At 47.2% G+C, this 19,960-nt stretch overlaps 3 protein-coding genes across 3 annotated transcripts; all 3 read right to left on the bottom strand.

The window, feature by feature from the left end:
• Nucleotides 1-61: 61 nt before the first annotated feature.
• On the bottom strand, nucleotides 62-1,720 carry cdkn2d (cyclin-dependent kinase inhibitor 2D (p19, inhibits CDK4)). Its single transcript, XM_051112848.1, has 3 exons — nucleotides 1,559-1,720; nucleotides 1,260-1,447; nucleotides 62-1,078 (listed from the first exon to the last, which is right to left on the bottom strand). The coding sequence occupies exons 2-3, from the start codon at nucleotides 1,401-1,403 to the stop codon at nucleotides 716-718; spliced, it is 507 nt and encodes a 168-aa protein (XP_050968805.1). The 5' UTR covers nucleotides 1,404-1,447; nucleotides 1,559-1,720; the 3' UTR covers nucleotides 62-715.
• Nucleotides 1,721-1,968: 248 nt separating this feature from the next.
• On the bottom strand, nucleotides 1,969-6,509 carry ap1m2 (adaptor related protein complex 1 subunit mu 2). The gene is made up of 12 exons (XM_051113545.1): nucleotides 6,255-6,509; nucleotides 5,630-5,786; nucleotides 5,405-5,472; nucleotides 5,139-5,269; nucleotides 4,921-5,068; nucleotides 4,700-4,826; nucleotides 4,137-4,279; nucleotides 3,374-3,445; nucleotides 3,096-3,254; nucleotides 2,843-2,968; nucleotides 2,593-2,668; nucleotides 1,969-2,238 (listed from the first exon to the last, which is right to left on the bottom strand). The coding sequence occupies exons 1-12, from the start codon at nucleotides 6,294-6,296 to the stop codon at nucleotides 2,213-2,215; spliced, it is 1,275 nt and encodes a 424-aa protein (XP_050969502.1). The 5' UTR covers nucleotides 6,297-6,509; the 3' UTR covers nucleotides 1,969-2,212.
• A 3,865-nt stretch (nucleotides 6,510-10,374) lies between these two features.
• On the bottom strand, nucleotides 10,375-18,104 carry ldlrb (low density lipoprotein receptor b). Its single transcript, XM_051112624.1, has 18 exons — nucleotides 17,771-18,104; nucleotides 16,165-16,287; nucleotides 15,874-15,996; nucleotides 15,405-15,782; nucleotides 15,202-15,324; nucleotides 14,963-15,085; nucleotides 14,525-14,644; nucleotides 14,314-14,442; nucleotides 14,066-14,237; nucleotides 13,574-13,792; nucleotides 13,369-13,487; nucleotides 13,152-13,291; nucleotides 12,929-13,070; nucleotides 12,663-12,815; nucleotides 12,471-12,587; nucleotides 12,321-12,395; nucleotides 12,048-12,211; nucleotides 10,375-11,753 (listed from the first exon to the last, which is right to left on the bottom strand). The coding sequence occupies exons 1-18, from the start codon at nucleotides 17,829-17,831 to the stop codon at nucleotides 11,718-11,720; spliced, it is 2,517 nt and encodes an 838-aa protein (XP_050968581.1). The 5' UTR covers nucleotides 17,832-18,104; the 3' UTR covers nucleotides 10,375-11,717.
• Between the last annotated feature and the right edge of the window lie 1,856 nt (nucleotides 18,105-19,960).

The raw sequence follows: 19,960 nt of genomic DNA, 5'->3' as shown, positions 1-19,960 counted from the left end.
ATTACATGTGTTTATTTTTGCCTTTCTTAGGACAGTATTCAGACAGGTGATGGGGGGGGGCTGTGAAAGGAAAGGTCTGTGAGCCGGGACTCAAACTCGGGACGTCCAAAGCGAACAGCAAGGCTACTGGTGCCCACATATGGCTCTGTTCGTTCGTGATTTTGATTAGGGAATTATCTGCTGGAAAATACGATCTTCAACACGGTTAATTCAGACAAACTGATTTTTCAGTTTATTAAACACCTTAATAAATAACATCTGAAATACCACAGTAAACATAAACGTTAATATACAATTATTTTTCAATAAATAAGTCAAATAAATTCATAAAAGGTTATTTACAGACGATAATCCGCAAATGTACACACAAAGCGAGAATTCATCAGTGCATGGATGGCAAGAAATCATTTCACAAGAATAAAAATGTTAACAGTTCAAGTTTCTGCACAGAAATGTTTTGTAAAATACCAAAGAAAGACTTATTTACACGTGTGCCTGGCAAACCCGCACGTGACCGAAGGAGAGCCGCTCTCTCGGACCCGGCGCGGGGATTTGCTCTGTGCAAAACCGGCGCTACATATTCCAGCTAATATTATTATGAGTTCAACTAGCAACTATCGAAACATACATCTCAACATCCAACATATTAACATAAATACAACCCGCTGACGAGCACCGAGGGCTCCCAAGCGCGCGAATCGAACCGTACAGTTCTTCAATTCGAACCGGTGGCCATCAGCCGCTCTAAAAGCTCCACCATCTCCAGAGCGCACGCGTCCCGGGCCGCGTCCAGCGCGCTGGCCCCTCGGCCGTCCTGGTGCCCCAGGTTCGAGAGGGGGGCCAGGTACTCCACCACGTCCCAGTGGCCCTCGCGGATGGCGATGTGGATGGGCAGGGCCCCGCTGTGGTCGGGGACGTTGACGGAGGCGCCGTAGTCCACCAGAACTCGCAACGTGTCCAGGAACCCGGTGCGGGCCGCGTCGTGCGCGGGGGTCACGCCGCAGCGGTCCTGGACGTTGGGGTCAGCGCCGTGCTCCAGCAACACACGCGCCACGCTGGTGCAGCCCATCATCATCACCTACAGCACAGCAGACACACACGCAACACACTCGTGAAGCCTCGGGTCTGTAAACCGGGCGAATGCCAGATCGAGTAACATGCAGACAGCGAGTGACAGCGACGGTCGTGATGACATCATCGCGGCCGGAAGGGAAAGCGAAACAAACAGCGCATTTACGTGTTGAAACAGAGCCTCTCACCTGCAGCGCGGTTTTCCCGAACTCGTTGAGCGTGTCCGGCTCGACCCGGTGATCCTGCAGGATCCGCCGAACCGCCTCCACGTTCCCCTGCGCCGCCGCCGCGCTGAGACTCTTCCCGCAGCCGAACCCGTCCAGAACCATCATCTGAAACAGCCGGACGGACGTGAACCGATCACCGAAGATCCGATCTGAGAAAACAATTGAGCGAGGCGCAACATGAACGCGAAGCCCTCTGACGAGCCGCTTCAACGGACAGCAGCGGGAACGCGCGCGAAGAGCATTTAAAGCGCTTAACTTACCGCTTTCTCTCTCCGCCGCGGTCCGTGGGTGAGCGACCGTTGGCTGTTTTGCTGCTTACCGTCACAGCCGTCACAACAATCACCAATATACGCGCTGAGCCGAGCGCCTTTGCGCCTTTACATCGCGCGCTTGACAGACAACAGCGCTGCATGACGAACACACGTCCACCAATCAGCGCTCACACACGCCAACGCGCCTGCCATAATTGGACAAAAGGGAGGAGCGCTGATAGGCGTTGCTACAGTATCGCCGTGGCAACTGCGCCAGCGACCAATGAGAACGCAGAGCGCAGAAGGCGGGCGATTTGAGAAGGTTTATTTGTAAACTGTTGCGTTCATTCACTGCCTGAGAGAGCGAGTGTAGAAAAGAGCGGGCACACGCACTCATGTGTCATCAGCAATAACACACATTTTCACTCATTTCAGGACAAACGTATTCGATTTATTGCAATATTGAACAGAACATATTCCACGATTTGGTGCAAAAAGCACATGGTGATTGAAATGCTGAGTGTGTTTACATTCAACGTCAACAATTTATACAATATCATCTTTTCTAATAAAATTCTGGCAGGATCAAATCGATTAATAACACAGACACAGAAACATTTCATAAACTCCTTCCAAAACACTGCTGTGCGGTTCTCAGTCTCATTAGCTGTTTGTCCTCAGCTGGTAATCTGAAAAAACACAAGCACATATAAATACATGGAAATTAATGCCAATTATCCTCTTGACATCCTCTGATCTGCTACACTTTTTTATAAAAACCTGCTCTGTAAGAGGACAGACATTGACTGTTCTAAGTTTTTTTTTTTGCAGGAAAGGAAAAAAAATATTGCACCAAAGCAACAGTGAGAGAGACACGAGCAGCCCTTTCTTCCTTGTGTATATATTTTTATTTTTATTCATTACATTTTTTTGTGATCTCAGGTGATTGGCCATATGCAAGTTTTACATTTAGTAGAAAGCCTAACAAAAAATAAATCCTAAAAAAGCCTGCCCCGTTTAAATGACGCAAGCCGAGCGCTCACCTCCGCTCTGTGTGATGTAGCGGACCCACGGCAGCGCCTGATAGCCGCTCTTCTCAATGATCTTCATGTACCGTACCTTCCGAACACAAACAAACTTTAGATTTGCTGAGACATGAGTTGCAGGGCGGATCATACATTTATCGCTTTCGATCTTAAACAGAACGTCAACGCTGTGACACGAGAGCAAGAGAAGCGATAGCGAATGCGAATGCGAACACAGGCAAACGCACATGCAAAGTCTCACTCGCACCTGTATGCCCGACACTGTGAAATACGGGATCTCAAACTTGACGGTGATCGGAGGCTTTCCCTCCATCTCGTCAGTCTCCACACTCGGCAGGCCGAAGTGAGCGCGCATCAGAAACTCCTTTCCACCCTGCCGACGGACACAACGACACGAGACTCAAAGACCAAACTCAGAACATCAATGACAAAGGTCTTCATAAAACACAACATCTAGGGCAGATGCTTTCTCCAAGCACTGCTGGGCATCTGTCTCTTACTGGGAAGGATTTAATGCTCCACACCACCAGGTTCTTCTCAGGAACGTATTTAGCGTGACCCGTGCTGGTTTTGAACTTGGGAGAGTCGGCGTCACTCGGCACAGGCACGCGGATCTCCACGTTATTGGCTACAGACTGTTTTTTAAACTGTCCTTTGGCCTGAAATACAGCGAGAGAGGAAATCAGTCTATACCTACCGAACAATGCTGAAAATACGGCTCTAGCTCTGTAGGGTTAGACTTCAAACGGTCCTTAGTGTCTTAGTCTTGCCGACAAACCTTCACCATGATCTCCACCCGACTGTGAGAGAACTTCTCGATAACCGACTCGATCCAAATGAGCGGCTTCACCTGCAGACCACAGACGGTGAACAGAGACGCTTTAACACAATATATACACACACATCAGCTGCGTCAGATGTTCTCCAGAAGTTGCATTGTTTATTTTTGGAACAAGATCTAAAACAACAATTATTGTCAGGACTAAATTTGCTTTTTGTTCATACACCATATAGCAGGGGTGTCAAACTCAGCTCCTGGAGGGCCGCAGTCCTGCGGAGTTTAGATGCAACCCTAATTAAACACACCTGATCCAACTAATCAAGTTCTTCAGGCTTGACTGAAAATTGCATAGTATGTGCGTTGGAACAAAACTCTGCAGGGCTGCGGCTCCAGGAACTGAGTTTGACACCCCTGCCATATAGTAACAGACAACAGCACTGAGCGACTCAAATATAAGCCTCATAAGATTGGTCTGTAACGTCACTGAGACGGCACAAACTCTCACTTCATGTCAAACAGAAAAAAACAGGTCAACTGTGTGACTGCAGAGGAACATAAAACAGGTATTTGAGAGACAGAAGCTCAAAAAAAAAAAGAAAGAAACCCTAAGAGGTTGAAAGCAGCAACAATGTCCCAAAATGCTGCACAATATAAAAATTAATTTTCACTGTGGTCACAGGCATTACTCTTGAGTAACTAGAAAATAAAAAGCCAGTTAGTCGAGACACAGGCTGTTAGCCGCGGACGGGCCGGCGCTTACGTGTGTGTTGATACGGTACGACATGAGCTCAGACTCTCCATCAGGCGGGATGAAGGAGATGGTTCTGTCGCTCTCGAAACGTGACAGACGAACACACTGATGAAACTTCACGTCCTCCATGGCCACAGTCTTCCCTTTGTCTCCTGCGCGCACACACACACACACACACACATTAGCAGGACTGACAGTCATCCTGCACAACCCTCATCTGTTCATCAAGTCAAGTCAAGTCAAGTCACCTTTATTTATATACCGCCTTTAACAATACAGAATTGTGACAAGGCGGCTGTACAGTATTAAATAGGAAACAGTACATCAACAATGCCAAAGGCAACATTAAACACTCACATTATAGGTAAAGGTAGTTAATCAAAAACAATAAAATAAAATGCAATAGTGTCCCCAACTAAGCAAGCCAGAGGCGACAGCGGCAAGGAACCAAAACTCCATCGGTGACAAATGGAGAAAAAAACCTTGGGAGAAACCAGGCTCAGTCGGGGGGCCAGTTCTCCTCTGGCCAAAGGGGTTTCACACAAACAGCTTTAATACGGTCGGGTTCTTACGGCCGGTGAGGGCGAACAGCACACGGTCGTTGAGACCCAACCTGAGCTCTGGCATCCCTGAGAGCATCGTCTTGAGTTTGATGCAGCCCACGATGTCGCTGCTCATCACGCTGCCGTTAGCGTTCACCTGCGAACACACACACACATCATCAATCACACACACACACACACACACACACAGGAGCCACAAAACAGCTGCTGAAAGAGACGCTGCCCCGCACCAGCACGTTAATGGACTCGATCACGTCGATGAAAACCTCGTTCTTCTTGTATTTGATGCCCTCTGATCTCCAGGACACGGCGTTGGTGACGGTGGTGGGCACTTTGGTTTTGGCCACCTCCAGTTTGTTCCCCTGCTGCGTGATGTACCTGAGAGAGAGAAACACACGTGAGGAGACGAGCTTCTCTACGACGATCGCGTGAAACGAACGAGTCTTACTCCTGAAGGATCTTGCTGTCCGTCGTCTGCGGGAAACCGAAGTCCATGAGCTCGTCCAGCAGCTCGTACACGACCACAAAGTTATCCTGAATGCTCTCCTCCTCCAGCTCCTTGAAATACTCCGTGAACACCTGAACGCACACGGGACGGGAGAAGACCGTTTGTTTCTTAGCACGACATTCAACACGTTCAGTTAAACTATAACCCTCGCCGGAAGAATTAACCACGGCCGGTTAACGAGCAACCGCGAGTCATCTCGGTCTCACCTCCACCAGCTTGTACAGGAAGGCGTAGACCAAAGACGCATTGGAGTTCTTGTTGGTGGTGGCCACCACTGATGTCATCGGCAGGTTAAGCGCAACAACGCGTGTTTACCGAACGAGTCGGCTCTCTTGATGATCATTGACACAATTCCACATGATCTAATTTGCACCGGTTACTCACAATAATCTTTTACAATCAGATCGTGAAGTGCGTGATGCAAAGGATACAGTACAGATTGCTGTGCTTGATCCACAGGAAGTGGACGTTGCCATGTGACATCACGGGGCAGAGAAGCCCCTCCTCTTCCTGCTGCATTAGCAGGGTGAAGAAGTGGTCGATCTCCGACATGTCAACGTCGCCTTTGTAGTTGCGACATATCAGCACCTGACGGGAAGACGTGCACATTTGAGTCAAAGTACGACTGACAGATTTCATTTGGTACATGAGCTGATAATAAGATAATCATAAATAAGCGTTGACTCTTTTAATAGGGTCATCTGTAATAATACTCCTTCCTGTCCGGAGAGGAAATGACATCTGCTCGTGTAAAAAAAAAGAAACTCCTCATTCTCTGTTTCTAAAGCAGTTCCAGTAGAAAAGAAATGAAACACTACCACATGACATTCAATAACTGATCACTGTTTCTCCATTAAACGCTGCTTTTGTTATAGTGGTGTGAAGCAGACAGCTGTAGAAATTATGAAACATGATTATATGCCATTATTATTAATATTATATGTGAATAAAGGTGATTACAAACAGCGGCTCGCGGGTGTTTCACGCTTAATTAAATCAGGTGAATTTAATCTACTGACATCCCCCATAAAGTCGCCCATTAAGAGTCAAAACTACCTTCCCCTTCAGATCCAGCACGAACACGGCTGACGCAGACATACTCCAACGCGTATAAATCACCCGGATCCGTGTTAAACAAGGTCAAACCAGTTTAAAGTAGGTTTAGTAACATTCCTGTATTTAGCGGAGAGTGATGAACTCGCCAGTTCCTTTTCCTGCACCGTGCGCGATGACGTCACGCAGCGCCAGGTAAACGATTGCCAGAGATCACGTGACTGCGGAGGAGCCCGCCGGTAGAGGGCGACATCGAACCACATTCAGCAGAGAGCGACGTTCTCAACGAGGAGCTCTGAAAGACTTGTACCGGAACCGGGACAGTTTAAATAAGCGGACAAATGCTGTTTTTATGTACAAGAAATGTATTATTGTTGTTGTTCGTGACTTACCGTTATTGCCCTCTCTAACCATATTATTTATAATTATTCATAAGGGCCTGCAAAACGACACTGATCACCCCTTACAATATAATCCTGTTTGTTACGCTGTGAGAAAATTGAACACGGTCATTTATGTGAGTCTGTAGAGGGATTTGTTTTTTTTTTAATAAATGAGGTTTTGAGCTGGCTCGCAGTGTGTGTGTGTGTGTGTGTGTGTGTGTGTGTGTGTGTGTGCTTCTACACAACATCGCGTTTCTGAGAGACTTCAGCTGCCTTTGGGAATCTGATCTGCTCTCATGGGATTCAGTAACAGCTCATGAATTGTCTTCTTTGTTTCGTGTCCAACAGCAACTCATCATGAACAGAAACATTCATCACTGATCATCTCACACCTTCAGATCATCAGCAGCTTCTGAATCTCCACGACCATAGTTTTAATTCGATGACCAGTCCAGTTTTATATGTATTATCTGATTAAAACACTGTATTTCATACAAAACTGGTCAAGAATGGCATATTAAACAACACTGGATCACAGTAAGAAAAAAGCATTTCAATAACGTAACACAGTTTAGTTTTGTTGCATTTGTGTTACTTCACTCAGGCAAAGAGCTGCATTAAAATCTCAAACCCAGTCACTCTATACACGAATCATAAGATCGTATTAAGCAGAAATTACAGAACATAAAAATTCTAAGTCTGAATGGAATTACGTCTCAGTTTATCATCGTCATGACAACACACAAGACACGCCCTCCTGCTGCATCACTGTCGTGGTGTGACATTAAAGCTCCGCCCACCGCGTTGGATCTGACCAATGAGATCATCAGAGTGAGAATATTCTAAAACTCTGAGCTGCTGATTGGGCGGCGTCATTATTCACCTGTGCGCTGAGATCCTCAACAGAACATAAACGATGACTGAGTGCTGCACGATTCAACATGGATGTGAATCGATTAGTCAGTTGGCAGATCATTTTAATAAGCAGACGAGGTGTTGTGCTAGTTCTTAATTACTGGACAGACCGTGATGGTTGATTAGAATCTGATTTTCTAATCTAAACTCACACCTAACCCTAACCCTAACCGCATGAGGAATCAGGGGAGTCAGAAAACACACACACACACACAAATGTTGTGTTTCCGTGTTTTATGGGGACATTCCATAGGCGTAATGGTTTTTATACTGTATAAAGCGTATTTTCCATCGCCCTACACCTAAACCTAGACAGGTCACACACATACACAAGGGGGGGAAGTTATTTTTATTTATGGCTCTATAAATAAAACCCATAAATACGTTTGGTTCTATAGATAATCATGGTTCTATAAATAAAAGGCTGTAAGTGAAGGGCACTCCTAATTTAGATGAAGAGCATCACAGATGGACGTCTGTTTCTGTGGGATAATCATCGCTGTCGTCTCTTTCTCCTCGTGTCCGGTTGAACAACATGCCAGACATTACTGCAGATCCGAACATGACATCCTCATGATGACCTCATATTATCCATCATCACCTGGATTCGACCCAGAGCTCGTCTGATTCGTGAAAAAAGCGTCTGAAGACGATGGAACAGATGATTAAATACTGTAAAATGGGAGTAAAGTTCAGTCACGTGATGTCGATGAGCTCATGAAATATGCAAAGATGAGTGAATGTGAACAAACGTGATTAATAATGAACGAACGGAGGCTGTAGACCGGATCTAGAAACTAATCATCAGCGGGATGTTCCTGATAGACACGCTGAACTCCAGCAGTAGGTTTGCGGGGCCCTAAGCGAGATCTTGAAAATGGGCCCCAATAGTGTAAAAAAAAGTCACAGAAATTTGACTAGTGAAGATGAAGCACATGGAATGCTTTTTCCAATATTTAAGTGTGAATGTGTATTAATTGTAACACATTCAACAAACATATGTAATATATATATATATATATATTTAAGCAAATAAAATTGAAAAATAGGAGTCCAAATGAGATTAACTAAACAGAATAAACAAAATAAACATAGGCCTTAATATTCATAAATGCAGGCTATTCTGCTTGTTTTCAAGGATTGCTTGGTGATCACATGAAAAAAATAAAAACTTGACTGAATTACATTGGATCTGGGTCTTTATTATTTAACATAACATCTGTCTGTGATCATAGGCATCATTGCATGTAAAAAAGTAAAAAAAAAAAACAAAAAAAAAACTGCAGTAATAAATATTATGTATATAGCAGTCAAAAAAAAAATCCTTTTTTCCAGCCCCAGAAAGATATTGTTTGGATTCCATTTCTAACTTCACTTTAATCTCATGTCAAATACTTTAAAAACAGCATTAATTTCGAGAGACTATTCTGAGAGGCAATATTAAGTGATTTCCAAAATCTAAATTGTAACAACAAAATCTGAACTGTAACAAGAAAAGTTTTCAAAAAATGATAAAGAACATTGAGTTTGTTGTGGCTGTGTGTAGGGCTGCACAATTTGGCCAAAATGATGTTTTTATCAATATGACTAATTCTGATTATTCTTATTACTAAATAAAAACATTAAACAAAACAATAATTATCGTTAATGATTATCAATATATTTTACAGAAAATTGCAGCATGACCTGGTAACATACAGAAGGTCTAATTATAAATGTTTAGAAAGGTATAAGAATTTATTATAAAATTAATTTAATGATTATTTAAATAAATTACTTAAATAATTATTAATTTAAAATCTCTGACCAAAAAAAAATCTTAACTTTTTGTCAGAAAATCTTGTGCATTTCTTGTGCAAAACCTTGTGCAGAGAGGGGACAAAACTCCTACACTGGAGAAAAAACTTTACAGAGAAGTATTATTGTTGCTATTTTTCCCCAAAATAAAGGCGTTAATTAATATATGTAATACACGCAATAGAATGTTTGATTCATACAGGAAATCCCTAACCTGGACAAAGGTGTACGCTTTCACGTAGTTGAATAAAACTCAGACAGAGACATTTTAACTCTCAAAACACGGAGACATATCTGTACGATGACGACTAAATGGATTATCTGTGTTCTTCGAGCCATATCGGGCATTTTTTTATGAATATGCATTGCAATGCTAATCAACAGTCTTTATCACTTTATAGAATATTTTATAAATAACGATTTTGCCTCATTCTGTGATGGGAAACCACGTCAGATCAAAAAAGGAAGTTATTTCAAAAACTCGACTGATGTTATTAAATGAATTTGGAGCAAAATCAAGTCATTAAAACGTTCTCAATAGACGACAGGTTTGTAAACAGACTTAAATCCAACGCACAGACCGATTTTTTTTATATACGTTCCACACTGAACAGCACTACCCTGGTGAAAAAAACAGCACATGCTGGTAGGCATGTTTTGATCCTGGTTTATGCTGGTTTTTGCTGGTTAAGGACCAGCATCCCAGCATCAAAACATGCCTACCAGCATATGCTGGCTTTTTCACCAGGGTGGTGCGCGTTCCCTTAGTCATGGACACACCGATCGGTGGATGACATTAAAGTACCGCAAGAGCGAGTTGAAAGCACGCAGAGCTGTCTGCGCTCTATAGTTCTTGTGGAAGGTTTAAAAACGGAACGCACCTAAAAATCCAAACGACAACCTCGAGGCCGCGGGGCCCCAAACGAGCGCCCGTATCACCTGATGGACGGATCAAAGTGAATCTCAGACAAACACTTGGATCGAAAACAGAACAGCAGCATCAAGAAATCAACTCAAACACACACCGATTTCTTGTTTCAAAATGTGCATTTATTTAAAAACAACGTTCAAGACAGTTGAGCTGCTTCTTTGGGTGCGATTTGTTTCTCTAAACCTGTAGAACATTCAGATCGCTGGACCATCGGTCCTGAGAAAGAGAAACGGGTTCACAAGAGTAAAAGTGACCTCAAGTGACCCATCAACAGTAACAGAACGAGAATCCGTTCAAGACTTCACTCATCACCACAAACAGCCTTACTTCACATTTGCGTTTCATCCTTCATAAACGTATAAAAGTCCCTGAATGTCGCGCAGGTCGTTCCCTCTGTAGTGCACTTAGATTTCTGGATGGCGTTTCAGTATCGCATGTGATAAATAATATGTTTAAAAGAAAAAAGCAGGAAACTCAACAAAAACACACATATACACAATAAATAGGAGTGTTCTTCGTACAAAGTCTTGGGTTTAGACGGTGCGACAAAGGCGAGTGCGTACAGAGACCAACCTGCAGATGTTTGAGGAGCGTTTGTGATCCTTCATTTGTCTGGTAACAGCGAAAACGCTCCGACCCTTCAGAAAACCTGCCGCATGAGCCTCGTCATAAGCAAAGCGAGCGGAGCGACGACAGAACGTAAGCGCGCGACTCTTCTAAAGGACAGCTGAGGTCAGAGGTCACCTGAATCTCAGCGCACACGCGCGACCCTGAGCACCGGGAATATTCACGCGTTCGAACGTTGCGACACGTCACAGGCACGATCAGGTTTAAGGCCCAGAATTTAATCTACAGGCGTGAACTTCACACGCGGCGGTAACGGAACGAATCCGCTCAGTAACTATAACGAACGATAACGAATCGCTCGCTATTACTAAAGTAGCGCCGTGCATTCTTAAATACAAGCACTTCGTTCAAACAAAGTCAAACAGATTGTTCAAGTGTGTCTGAAGGAGAAATATAAATAAAGTCTGTGACAGTCCACACAGATAGTGCAAAAAGAGAGACACCTGTCTGCCCTCCACACAATCATAAATATCTACAAGGATCATTGCAAATATTATAACATGGTAATACCTTCAGTAGGAGGACCTTAAAAGCTCACAAATCACAAATGAAAACAGCGGCGTGTTTGCAGCAGAGCCACGGGATCGACAGACTCCTGAAGAGTCTCCGCTTGACATCTTGACTGTCAGAGTATGTGTGTGTGTGTGTGTGTGTGTGTGTCTTCATTCCTTATATGATACAGGCATTTTAAAAATCAGGCTTGATCCTGGGGTCGTTTTCGTAGATGAGGACGAGATTCCTTCAGCTCGCTGTTAAAGTTTCAGAGCAGCATTAAAGTGACCTTGAGCTTCTGGAGGAGTGTCTGGAGGAGCGTCAAGCGGCGTCTTCTTCCATACTGATCATCTGACACTGAAACACACACACACACACACATTAAACACACTTCTGTCTGAGGTCGTTCATGGCTCAATCTAAACACACCGGCCCTCATGAGCGTTTTAAACAACTCTGTGATTCTTCTGTTCTAGTCAAATCGATCAGTGACTGTGTATCACAACGCTGTTCATGTTTCTGCCTCATCAGGACGAATCACGTGTGATTCCTGAATTTCTGAATATGTGAGTAAATTAAACAGCGTGTGTGTGTGTGTGTGTGTGTGACTGAGAACTGGTGAACGTCAGTCTGACGCGTCTGTCGTCGTACCGATGGATGCGAGTATCCTTCCAGACTGGGGCTCCTGAAGATGTGAACCGTGTCGTCTGTTTTCTTCTGGTACACTGGGTTGGTGAAGTGGATGGTGTTGGTGTTCTTCAGCCGCCAGTGTCTCCACAGCAACACGCCGCCAACGGCCAGCAGACACACGGCGACTGAGAGACAGACAGACAGACAGACAGACAGACAGACAGACGGGTCATTCGCGCTGGCGATCAGTCAGTGAGCGACTCGTGTGTATCGTGAGCATGACGCTTTACTGACCGATTGGAAGGATGATGTACAGGACCGTGGGATGCTGGGAAGGGCTGGAAACCGGCTCATGTTCTTCGTTAATTCCTGTAAAGAGGCAGACGGACAGTGAGCGCGTGATCAGAATCGACTAACCCACATCAGACAGGAAGAGGAACTGACCCCTCCGAGAGCCCGCCTGTGCGGCGTCCGTCTCCCGCTGCCGATGGTCGGCCGTCTGAGCGGAGCGTCCGGTCGCGGTTCTGCCCGGCACCTGCGGCGACGCCGTGGAGTTCACACCTGCGTGCAAAATGGCGGTCGGTGAGCGTCGTGACGAAACCTTCTGGAGAGAATACAGATCGGGTCTGAACGCACCTGACACACACGTCCTCATGTCCGCGCCCAGGGTCATGTGATCAGGACACGCGCACGTGTATTTGGGAGAACGCGTGTTAATCCGCGGCGCCGGCAGACACAGAAACTCACAGCCGCCGTTTTGTTGAGCCGCTTCTCTGCACCAGTCCCGTCCTGCCGGAACAACATCAGACCAACACACAGATCACTGACCGAGACACACACGTGAACAGCAATACTGGCATCAGACACTCGCTAAACACGGCGGGCTCGTGTCACGTTCTCACCGGACGGCTGTTTCAGACTGTGATACAGCACGATGTCTTCAGGAGACTGCAGGCGTTCGGCCACGGCGGCGACGTCTCGCCCCGTCACGCGGTTGGCGCTCCAGATGGCGTTATTGGACACGTCGGTCCAGAAGACTTTCTCCTGTGGACAGACAGACAGACACACGTAAGCGCCCGACCGACCCGCCACACGGCCTCACGTCACACGGCCGACGGCACGAACCTCGAACACGGCCAGCGCCAGCGGGTGCGGCAGCTTCTGCTCGTCACGGATCAGCGTGTGTCGCCCGTCTCCGTTCACGCCGATGCTGGACAGCGTGTGCAGCTTTGAGTCGACCCAGTACAGACGGCCGCTCGACGCATCTGAACACAAAACGTCACACGTCAGCACGCGCCTCACGCGGCGGTCTGCGGTTCATGGCGCCGTCTGCGCGACTCACCGAACGTGATGCCGTTGGGCCAGGCGATGTCGTCCGTCACGAGGGCCGTCCGGTCGGCCCCGTTCAGTCCGCTCTTCTCGATCCGTGCCGGCTCGCCCCAGTCTGTCCAGAACATGAAACTGTGGGGCGTGAAACAACACACCAATGATCAGTACAAACGGTTTCACCCGCGCTTCGTCCCGCCGGCCGATCCGCAAACACTCACTTGCTCTGCGGGTCGACGACGATCGCCCGCGGATTCTGCAACCCCTCGGCGACGAGCGTCTTGCGCTTGCTGCCGTCCGCGGTCGCCACGGAGACGGTTCGCAGCTCGCCGTCCGTCCAGTAGATGTTTCCGTGGATCCAGTCCACGGCCAGGCCCTCGGGGCGGGAGATCTGGCTGTCAATCACGGTGCTGTGGTGGGTGGAGTCGGCGGCCGCGGCGCTGCGGAACACAAACGCGCGAGAGACGTCGGGTCAGATTCAGCATTACGTCAGTAAACAGAGCAGAAATACAGATTCAAATGAAGGAAATCACTGAGACGGCCATCAGTGAAACAGTTCATCTGAGCAACATCAGTAATCAGGGTTGGGGAAAGTTACTCAGGTCCTTTCTTCTAAATTTAAATGTAATGCATAATTTTACCAGTATCTAATTACAACTCGCGTTTCCCCCAGAGCCGTCAGTGATCAGTGAGTCACCGTCACCGTCTCTCACCTGTAGATCTTCTTCAGGCTCACGTCAGACCAGAAGATCCTCTCGTTGCGAACGTCCACGTCTAACGCCACCACGTTCTTCTGCCGGCGGATCAGCGCCGTGTACGTGCGGCTGCCCAGCGCCATCTTCCTCACCTCGTGACGCGTGCTGAAGAGGAGGAACGCGTCGGATCCTGGAGGACGACAGATGCTTTGATCATCTCGTTCTCACAGCTGTTACCCATAATTTGTTCCTGTTCAATCACGTACCTGTTACCGCTTTGCAGTCTTTGGTCATTTGATCCAGCTCAAATCCATCTTTACAGTCACATCTGAAGCTGCCCGGCAGGTTTATGCAGATCTGAGTGCATCTGTCTGCGTCCGCGCACTCATCCACGTCTAGAAACACACGCACACACGTGATGAAACCAAACACACCGACGGACCATCGTGCACTGCGCTCATCGGGACGGGGGCTCACCTTCACATTGCGTGCGGTTGATCAGGTGAAATCCGTCCGGACACACACACTCGTATCCCATCTTCAGGTCGCTGCACGTGTGGGAGCAGCCGCCGTTGTTAGCGAGGCACTCGTTAGTATCTGCAGGAAACACACACGTCACATGATCCTCTCTACTGTCACATGATCATCTTAGACTTCTGTTTTTTTAACAGAAGTTCAGCAGCCAATCACATCAGTCAGGACGGAGGAGTCACGCACTGCGACGCAGCATCAGCTGACCAATGCTGGTAACCAAACGCTTTCACATAGTATTTTAAGTCACTGGCTACCGTCAGCTGTTTGGTTACCAGCATTCTTCAGAATATCTTATTTTGCCTTCAGCAGAAGAAACTCTCACTTGGAACGACATGAGTGAACGATGAGATGCGTTACAGGAACAGCGAGAGTGGAACTCACTGCATTCTTTGAGAGGCTCATCTGACCCGTCGCGGCAGTCCCTCCGGCCGTCACACACGCCGTCTGCGCCGACGCACTCGCCGCTGCCACACTTAAACCTGCGCGGCCCATCGCACGCGTTCTCTGCAGACAGACAGACAGACAGACAGACAGACAGACGGTTACAGACAGACAGACGGTTACAGACAGACAGCAGCTTTGACACATTCACGCGTGACGGGCGCACGTGCGACTCTCACCGGTGACGCAGTCCATCTCGTCGCTGCGGTCCGGGCAGTCGGGATTCCCGTCGCACTGGTGCATTCCCGGGACGCAGCTGCCGTCTTTACACGTGAACTCATCCGGACGGCAGGTGGGCGCAGCTGCGACAGACACAGAAGGTAAGCGTACGATCTCTCGGACACACCGCGCTTTACTCAACGTCAAACACGCGTGCACTCACTGCAGTTGTCCTCGTCTGACCGGTCGCCGCAGTCGGCGCCTCCGTCGCACCTCCAGCTGCCGTGGACGCACTCGCCGCTGCCGCACAGGAACTCGTGATCGCGGCAGACCGACGGCGGCTTCTGACCCGTCCCGGCCGGGCAATTCTGCGGCCACTCGTCAGAGCCGTCCGCGCAGTCGGCGTCGCCGTCGCAGGCCCAGTTCTGCGGCACGCACACCGAGTTGTTGCACTGGAAAGAGCCGGGGCCGCAGGTGGGCGGGGGACAGGACGCCTCGTCGCTGCCGTCGTCGCAGTCGGGATCCTCGTCGCACGCGAACGACAGCGACACGCACTGACCGCTGCGGCAGCGGAACTCCTCGTCCGTGCAGTTCTTCAGAGCTAAAACAACACAAGCACAAAAGGGGCGTTAACACGGCTCAACGTGTGACGTGTCATCTAGTAGGCGCCACCTAGAGATCGTTATATTTACCGCAGCCCTGCTCGTCTGCGCCGTTTTCGCAGTCAGACTTCCCGTCGCAGCGCCACCTGGAGGACACGCACTGATTCAGACGCCCGCCGCAGCTGAACTGACTCGGCAAACACTTCTTCTGGCCTGTGGCGGAGTTTGAGCGTTAGCATACTGAGACCTTAATGAGCTAACGATCGCTCATCAGTCATCGTGCGGCAGCAACATTAATGAATGTAAACAAATCATTTTTAGCAGGCGTAACTGACTGCAGCGCTTCGCCGGCGTCAGTAATCAGGAGCGTGTTGAACTCACTGCAGGACTGGGGCAGCTCATCGCTTCCATCGCCGCAGTCGTCCGCCTCGTCACAAACCCAGCGACCGGTGATGCATTTCCCGTTTGCACACCTGAACTGCTCCTGACTGCAGACGGCTGCACCTGACAAACACACACACACACACACACACACATGAGACTCTACACACTCATCTCCGCCGTAACATAAACACATCTGATGTTTGACGTATTCTGGCTTATCTGTGCTGAAAACTCAAGCGTTAACTTGTGCAATTAGTAAAATAAAACATCGGACAAAACCATAAAGGTGAATGTTTAACCTGTGTCAGCAGAGAGAGACAGAGAGGGAGAGGGAGCTGATCTTTGCACAAAGCATTTGTTGATTATAAACATTCAGTCTCTTTGACGGATGACGGGTGTGTAATCTTTTAAGACAATGGCAGAGGCGGAGTTAATAATCACACCACTAGTTGCTCACTGGTCTCTATGGAAACATTTGCATAATCAAGATACAGTAGAGATGAAGGAGGTGGAGCTTGATGGAAATGATCCAGAATGATGTTTGGAGGAGAAACTGATTGTTTTTACTCTGCAGTATTTATGAATCACAACGACAGTGAAATAATATAGTTGTGCTCAGTATAAACCACATTAACTAGCACATCTGAACTAACTCAACTGGTTTCCTCCATGAACCAGAAAATTCCCCAAATAGTCACAGGATGTGACACAAGCCCATTGTGTGTGTGTGTGTGTGTGTGAGAGAGAGAGAGAGTTTCACTCCCTGAAACAGCGAATCTCTCTCTCTCCTGTTCTAGTAAATGTGTGTGTTTTCTGCAGCAGTGAGTGACTCTCCAAACACTCAGAGAAGGAGAAGCAGATGTTCTAGTGTTTCTACAGCAAAACATCATCGCATCAGTGAATATTCAGACACACGAATATAAACAGAATCACGAAGCTGCTTTGATTTTTTCCTCAATCTCGGCGCTTGTGTGTTTTACTGACGTTTAACAAACTCTTGAGAACAACAGTGACTGATGTGGAGTGACTGTGTTGGGCGTGTCTGGATCCGGTGTGCGTGTGACAGCCGACGATCTGTCAAGAACTGGACGAACCACTTCCTGCGAAACTTCCTGTGGCGTTCCTGAAACCAGCGTTTCTACAACAAAAACTCCATGAGCCTGATCCATTGGATGGTCACTGTCGAGTGCGTTTATGACCTGCATCGGGACAATCTCCGATCACTGCGATTGATTCTAGACCGACTGTCATCCTGCCGAAACCAACCAATCAGCGACAGCAGCGCGCATGTGCTTCGGCGGCGGCCAATCAGGAAACGCGTTTATTCGGCGAGAGGAATTACGGTAATGAGACACGCGCGATACAGCAATAAAACACCGACACCGGATCCAATAAACATGTATATACACCGCAGAACAGACCCTGAGATAAAAAAAAAAAACCCAAACGGCGTCAGATGTTTAATTACAGAACAAAAACAGGAAGAGTTTGAACAACATCGGAAAAGAAAGAAAAACAAAGATCGGAAGAAATCGTTCAGTTGTGAAACAGGGCCGATCACACCTACGGAAGCAGATCTTCAGACCTCCAAACGGACACTTACGGCTTCCGTGGACAAAGTGAAGCAGAAGAACCGAGCAGATGAAGCCGAGCCGAATCTCCATCACCTGCGCCGCGGATTCTGGCCAATCACAGATAACGTTACCGACACGCGCCGTTCCGTTTCACCGTTTCCTTGAATAGTTGAATATTAACAGAGGTCAGTGGATCACTATGATGCTTGTCCGGACCGGTACCACACTCCCGTGAACAGTGACTGGGCAGTTCTTCCCTCCCGTGGGCAAATCCCATCCATTTGAATGAAGCCCGCGGGGGGCGGGGCTATACCAGTGGTGTGATATTTGAAATGAGGGACGTCAGCGCTGTGGGCGGAGCCTCGCTGTCCGCTCTCTTATCGTCGTCGTGTCAGTTTACACACAAGGCGCTTCCTCACGTTGATAAGAGAATGAATGAGACGCAGAAGTGTCTGAGCATCTGTCTATGAAAAGCGGGTGCTGTGTGTTACACACGTGTTGAAAATGCACATGCATGTCAAGCACACACCGTGCTGCTCCTTCATCGGGGTTTTAAAGCTCAGATATCTAACGTGGAGAGTTGGCTAATTTCGTTTACACGAGGCCGGGGCAGATGTAAGTGCCCGTATATAAATCCAGGAGAACAAATGGCACCTGAAACCCCGAGTCTGCCCCACACTGCCCTTACTGTGACACCAGCTCACAGATACCCAGAATGCCCCTGTTCAAAACAAGAGAAAAATCTGAAGGTCGCGCTTTAAAATGACAAACTGAAAACAAAAATACTTCCCAGAAATGAGGATCACACATGAAGGATCTCGAGCTGAATCATACTGCGTAGAATATAAAGCCTCAGGTCATCTGCTGTTTATAATATCAGCAATAAAACATGAAATCCTAGAATATAAAACCGAAACAGTGTCACAGATCTAAACACACCGTGCAGCTCGAGCGGACGGAACAGGATTTGCATCGTATTTGTAGATGCAGGGAAATGATGTTTCCGAGGGCCTCCATTAACAGATGAAGTTACTCGCTGAATTTCAGGAGCTCAGACCGAAGGCCACAAGCGGGACACGTGCATTATTTTGCATATTTGAAATCACTGTTCAGCACAGAGGAAAACGAGCTTGCAAATTTGATATCCTAAAAGTTAAAAGCAATGCACCTTATCCTGAACAGAAACGCAATGTTCAATACGGTTAAACTACAGAGGAATCCGAGAGTCTGATGAGGGTCAGACAGACACAGGTGTGAGAGAGAGAGAGACGGACCATGACAGACACTCGGAACTATGAGTGGAATGTTGAAATGTGTGTTGGATGACATCAGGAATGAGCAAACCTCGCCTCAGAAGATCTTCCCTCACAAAGAGCGTTTGTGAATCGGACTCGCCCGACGACTCTGTTAATGATTACAGCGGAAACGACAAACTTCTCTAGTTCAGCAGGAACTCGTGAGGGACACTTCAGCTTGACCTCAGTCTACACCTGGGGTGGCAAACTCCAACCCTAATAAAAGTCACCTGCCTGTAGCTTCCTAGCTTCCCTTAAGACCGTGTTCAGGTGTGTTTGATCAGGGCTGAAGCAAAACTCTTCAGGACCGACGTTCGCCACCCCTGATTTACACAAGCGAGACTCATGAAGAATGTGACTGTGTTTGCAGAAGAAGATCCTGAATACAAACCCCCTTCAGAATATGCCAAATGATCATAATTTTAACAAAATAAAAGGGATCGTGAAAACATGGTGTTATTTTTTATTTAGCACTGTCCTGAATAAGCTGTTTCACGAAACAGGTGTTTACATACACTCCACAAAACAAATTCATTTCTAAAAATGATCTGTTCAGAAGTTGACACACCCTTCGACTGTAATACCGTGCGTCGTTACCCGGACTGTACGATTTTGAGATCTCTTCATACTGAGGACAACTGAGTGACTCAATTAATACAAAAGATGAAAACTTTTACTGGATACTCAAGAAGGAAGAACAATGCATTGAGAAACTAATGCGCAGAACTCTAAGCTCTTCCAGTATTACATCATGCCGAGTCAAAAACACAGAATCGGTTTATGGTGAAATCACACTCAGTGTGTATGAAAATGAGCCAGTGCGTTTGACGTTGAGAGATACACACAGACTCATCATCAGTGTTGGGGAAAGTTACTTTTTAAATGCAGTAATGCATTACAATTTGCGTTACTCCCTGAAAAAGT

Source organism: Labeo rohita, chromosome 6, assembly GCF_022985175.1.
Source record: "Labeo rohita strain BAU-BD-2019 chromosome 6, IGBB_LRoh.1.0, whole genome shotgun sequence".
NCBI classification, from domain to species: Eukaryota; Metazoa; Chordata; class Actinopteri; order Cypriniformes; family Cyprinidae; genus Labeo; species Labeo rohita.
Note: the sequence above shows the minus strand (reverse complement) of the source record. Positions and strands in the feature narration are given on the sequence as shown.